This window comes from Epinephelus moara, chromosome 8, assembly GCF_006386435.1.
Source record: "Epinephelus moara isolate mb chromosome 8, YSFRI_EMoa_1.0, whole genome shotgun sequence".
Classification (NCBI taxonomy): domain Eukaryota; kingdom Metazoa; phylum Chordata; class Actinopteri; order Perciformes; family Serranidae; genus Epinephelus; species Epinephelus moara.
In genome coordinates this window covers 34,808,522-34,814,016 of record NC_065513.1, presented here as the reverse complement: position 1 = coordinate 34,814,016, position 5,495 = coordinate 34,808,522, and the positions used below count along the sequence as shown (strand labels likewise).

The following is a 5,495-nucleotide window of genomic DNA, read 5'->3' as shown; positions in this document are numbered from 1 at the left end:
ATGAACCCAGTAATGTTTATCATTTGAAGTCAGAACTTTTTTGCACTCTAAATGGGTTCGAACACAATCCTTGGGAATAATCTGCACACCAGGTCTTGTTCAAAATGATTAAATCAAATTGTTTGGTGTAAGGTGCAGCAGGTCTTCTTTAGAAATCTATGGAGGAAGTAGAGGAAACTGTGTCACCGCCCACTCTAGTTGATGTTATAAGGCCAGTTGGACCATATCAGTAGACCTAGAGGTTGTCATGTCATGCCTCTCAAATTATTTCTAGAACACCAACGTTTTAGACAACTCTAATTCTGAACCCTCACAAGTTAGAATCATGAAAGGTGAGTCCTAAAAATATTTAGTGAAACATCTGCTGAGTGAATTTGATGTTTTTACACTCAGATAATATTAAACTGTTGTCATTTTTTTTATAGAGTTTAGTATCTTCTCCATCTGGGTGCTTATCAACCTGCTGCTTCTGAAGAGCTCATCATGTGCCGCTGACTCAAGTGTTGGTAAGTGACTTTTCTTTCTCCCATCAAATCACATCTTTATTGTATAGACTGAGAGTCTGAGAAGTGTGAGGTTGTGGTTATTATAATAATAGTGTATTTTATGATGAAAGTTTTTGTCTTTCTTTCATATAAAGCGTGAAGTACAAAACTGAGATACTGTAAATATTTACTGAGTCATAATGAGTTACATTATATTATCCCCCCAACACCTGAACTGTTGCTTGTTATGTAACTTCAATTTCTCTTAGCTATTTGGATAAGAATAAAAAGAACAAGCATTGTCTTTGAACAGTAAGTTTTTTAACAGTCATGAGTGACTGATAAAGTATAAAACTGTTTATTTCAATGCCTGAACATTGTGCAGAAACATAATTGAAAACTGGGGTTAGGGGTCAAAGTCTAAAACTGTTCAAAACATGTGTGAGGATAACAGGTCTAAGTTAAGCAAAATTAAGTATAAGGTTCAGCAAATCCACACAAGGTTGCAGATGTGACCTTTGTAACATGTGAATGGGTTGTGGCTTAAAGGACAACTTCGGTATTTTTCAACCTGGGCTCTATTTCCCCATGTGTATGTGTGCATATGATTCATAGGTACCACTCGTTCTAAAATTGGTTCAGTATTGAGCCGCAAAACGAGCTAAAACGTTAATGGGGGCAAATGCGTCCCGTATAAAAGTGCTTTTTTTCGCCACTGACTGGTTCGGATCGCTAGTGTTATCTCTGTAGATAGCATATTGTAGCGGCCCTGGGGCAGTGGTGAGTGTGAATGAGTGGAGTCAGCTGTCAGTCAGTGTTGGAGCAGAGAGGTGGAAGGCGTCCCCGCTCGGTATTGTAAATGAGTATGTGTGTGTGAAGTGTGTGTTTTTTCGCCACTGACCGAGAGCCCAGGTTGAAAAATACCGAAGTTGTCCTTTAATGGTAAACCTAGAATTACAAAAACTCCCGTGAGCCACTTCAGAATATTCTTGTCTCACTGTTTTATGCTGTGACAATGCTGTGGTAATGTTCTGGGTTAAAATGATCCCCTGAAACATAGAACATAAAATCTAGCAGGAGTTTTCGCAAATCTGGGGTTACCATCTAGGGGTCCATGTCATTGGTCTGACAGCCCATTGGTTCGACATCCCATTAGTCCGACTGTCCGCGGTGCTGAACGGCTCGCGGCGGGCGTATGGTGCGCCGCGACCTCTGGGTCAGCTGGGAAAGGCTTGAGGCGGAGCAGGCTCACGGCTTATGTGTTTGTCATTTTCTTTTTCATTTTAACCCACACCATGATCTTTTCCTGACCCTAACCAAGTGGTTTTTGTGCCTAAACCTAACCAGACCTTAACCACAGGGCATCATGATGATTTCGGAACGGACTTCGGAACAATGGGTTTAATATGGTCGGAACAATGGGATGTCGAACCAATGGGACTAGCTGCCTCCATGTTGAGATCTGTGTGTTGACAATTCTACCCCAGACTCTGAGTCATACCCTGCATTCATGTTATGTTGGTATAATTGTAAAAATCAGTTCTGGACCGGGACAACAACAACAGCTTTTTGCTCACATGTGATTTGTAATATGGAATTAGGTTGTAGCCGTGAGTTGCTGTCCATGTAGAGTGACCAAGATTAGTTAGAGAAGGTATTTATTAGCATTAGTCAGGTTAAGCCATATATTAATAGTTTTAGGGGGATGTACTACAGCAGCAACAAGTCTTGGACAAAATGACTTTGTACTAGAAAGCTTCAGATGTTTTTAATGTGTTGTTTAGATGCTCTGAGCAATAAAATACAACACATCTTCTTTGTGATGTTCATAGTGTTTCCACATTATGACTTAAAGCTCCTGAACACAGCAAAGTCAGAAGTGCGACCTCCCAAGTTGGGAAATTGGACCAACCGAGGAGCACATAAATGCAGCATTAGATATGCTCTGAATGTCGCGTACAGCTCCTTTAAATTTCTAGGCCCAGTAGGGTCACAGTTTCTGATGGGCTGAATTGTGACCTTTATTCTACTGAGCCTCTGTTGACCCCTGATTGGGTTTTTGGTGTGATTCAGTCTTGAACAAAGGTGTCAAGCAGGTGAGTGGGGGCAGCAGGGAAAGACACATGAGTTGAAGACACATGAGCTCACAGGCAGGTACAGGTTCCAGTTTTACAGTTTACACAGTTTACATTTATGAACTTTCTTCCTTTAGACACCGATATCAATTTGTCTTTCATGAAGAGTAGGCATGCTTATCTGTCCCTTTGTTCACAGCTAAATGAGGAAGAAAAAGCTGCAATGTCTCATTATCTCATTGAACAGGAAGGACAGGAAGCCATAGTACAACGGCAGAGAGTGTTAAAGATATGGGGAGGTGGTTGTGGCAGAAGGCTGTAACTTTCAGCAGCAACGTCCTAAGTCCTAATTTAGTTACAGTTCCTGTAAAGAGACTGAATTCTGTGTCAAAGAAGCTTCCCGATAAACACTTTTTAACCTTTATGCAGGGTAGTTTCACCCCTTTAACATTTAGGCCATCAGTGGTTACATTTTTGGGGTAATGGTGATGTGAATTACCAACAGTTTAGGGTTGGTTTTTAGGATTTAATGCGACACGAGCTGTATGTATCCACACACATAATTATATGTAATAAACACTTTCAGGTTTTCTGTGTTTGTCTTTGGCTTCAGTATCATTCTGAATCATTATAGCATCTGAACTATCGGCCATTTAGCTCGGCAGGGGTCACATTTTATTGATTATTCATTCATAGAAAGTAAGATGATCTTTCTCTTCATTTGCAGTGAATCCCTGTTGTTGCTACCCTTGCCAGAACTCAGGAGTGTGTGTGAGATTTGGTGCAGATCGCTACGAATGTGACTGCACTCGCACTGGCTTCTATGGGAAGAATTGCTCTGTTCGTAAGTACAAAATTTTAACCTACTTTACAAACTAAAAAGCACCAGCCAAAGGGATGTTTCGTAATCTGACCACACAAAAGTTTTTTTCTCATTAATGGCTTAGAAAAAACTTTTGTGTGGTCAGGTCAGGGCCACCCAATCCACACATTACATGCTCACACAGGTGCACGTATGGGCTAAGTAATCACCAAAGCTCATTATTCCAGACTGACAGTCACACAACAACTCTATTAAACACAACTTTAACAGCAACCCTACTCATAGTCCTTCTCTTCCCTACCCTCACCAAATGTGCCCCTCAATAAACCAGGACTCCTATATGAATGGGTATTATGCTGAACTAAACAACATGATTGTATTATTTTGTCAGCAAATCATTTTGATGTCAGCTGATCATAATCAATATGGCAACACCCATATTCAATGCAACAGTAAAACACGTAAAAATATAAGTCAGCTGCAACTTCAACTTACCTGATCTTATTTCAGTAACATTAGATAGATATTGAAAACTTTTGAACTTAGACAGATAAGAGTCCCCAAACTGTTTCAGCCTGCGCTGCTCTGTACAAAATGGAACCAAATGGACCCTTACGGGTTAATTTGGCTCTTATAGCTTATCATCAATCATTTATCTGGCCTCGGGTCGGTCCCCATCCTCCCCGGACCTCATGTTGAGAATAACCATTTTTCTTACTTTTCTATGTTAACTTACTTGTTGCAGCATCATCATTTGACGACGTCACGGTGCTGCTGGGGGCTGGGGGGCTCTGTACGTTTATGACATTTGGCCGCCTCCTCCTCAATGGCCGTTTTTTTTTTTTTTATTTCGCTCCCGTTCAGCTCCACCTTTCCTCTTTTTGCGGTCCACTGTAACGGCGCTGCTGAGCTGCAGAGCTCCTACTGCACAGTCTGCACACACAGGCACACGTACACACCCTCTGCTCTCTGCTCCACCTGACTCTCCACAACCAAGGTGCTTTCAGTATACAGGCACTAGTGATGGGATACTCGATTCCTTTTACTGACTCGAGTTTGTATGAGTCACTCACTAAAGTGAATCGGGTTTTCGAGTCACTTGAGTCACTTGAGTCAGTCACCCAGAGTGTGCCCCACTCACGAGCTGGGAGGGAGAGTGAGTGAACTGTGAGCTGCGAGGTGCGAGTTGAGTCCTGAACGGTGCGGGGCAGCGAGTTTCTCGGGTAAGGGAGGGGCTCTACGAGCTGGAGCACGGTGCGGGGCAGCGAGTTTCTCGGGTAAGGGAGGGGCTCTACGAGCTGGAGCTCAGTCAATCCTTTTTTTTCTGTATCAGTCTGTGATACAGCTCAGCTTGGGCAGAAAGGGGAGGAGACAGGGGAGTTGGGTTGAAATAATTACCAGAGCCGTTGCTTCAGCAAGCGAGCTAATACAGCAATTAGCTTGATACATTTACGCAATTGCAGTGAGAATAACAGTTTGTGGCATTTCTCCTCTTTGCAGTTAGCTGGTGGTAGCAGCAGTGAGTCAGTGAACGAGTTAATGGAGACAATGACTCGTAACTCCCGAGTCAGTAAAAAGAATCTCGAGTTTTGAACGATTCGTTCATGACTCGCACATCACTAACAGGCGCACTGATTTGGGGGCGGGCGCGGGCGGAAAGCGAAACAAACTAATCACGTCTTGAATCTACAAAAAAAACAAAACCCTTTTTGACCAATTGTTGTGACAAATGCTGACAAGCACCTCTCATTTCTGACAGCGGGCGGGCTCTCTGCTAGCCGGCACGGCCAACTGCGCTGCACAGCCTGCGCTGCAGAGCGCACCTTAAAAAAAAAAAAAAAAAAAAAAAAGACAGGCAGGCCAGAGCAGACCACTTGCGGGCCAGGCCACCGGGGAACTCCCCGGTTCTCCCGTGGGCCAGTCCGGGCCTGGGTCAAAGAGCATGGATACCAAGAGGCGAAGCTCCGTTGAATTTTTGCCAACAGCCACTAGGGGCGCTGCCGCCATTTTGGACTGTTGAGCTTGAACTGTTGCACCCAGACAACATGCAAGATGTCAAGGAGAGAGGAGAAAAAAAGTAAAAGAAAACAGTGTAGTGCAATTAACTGCAAC

The 5,495-nt window shown here is 43.2% G+C and overlaps 1 protein-coding gene across 1 annotated transcript in view; it reads left to right on the top strand.

The window, feature by feature from the left end:
- Positions 1–235: 235 nt before the first annotated feature.
- ptgs1 (prostaglandin-endoperoxide synthase 1) overlaps positions 236–5,495 on the top strand; it is a 19,547-nt gene continuing 14,287 nt past the window's right edge. Inside the window, exons 1-3 of the mRNA XM_050051969.1 lie at positions 236–332; positions 426–506; positions 3,288–3,404. Coding sequence (XP_049907926.1) covers positions 326–332; positions 426–506; positions 3,288–3,404 — 205 coding nt within the window. The 5' untranslated portion in view covers positions 236–325. The remainder of the gene's footprint in view (positions 333–425; positions 507–3,287; positions 3,405–5,495) is intronic.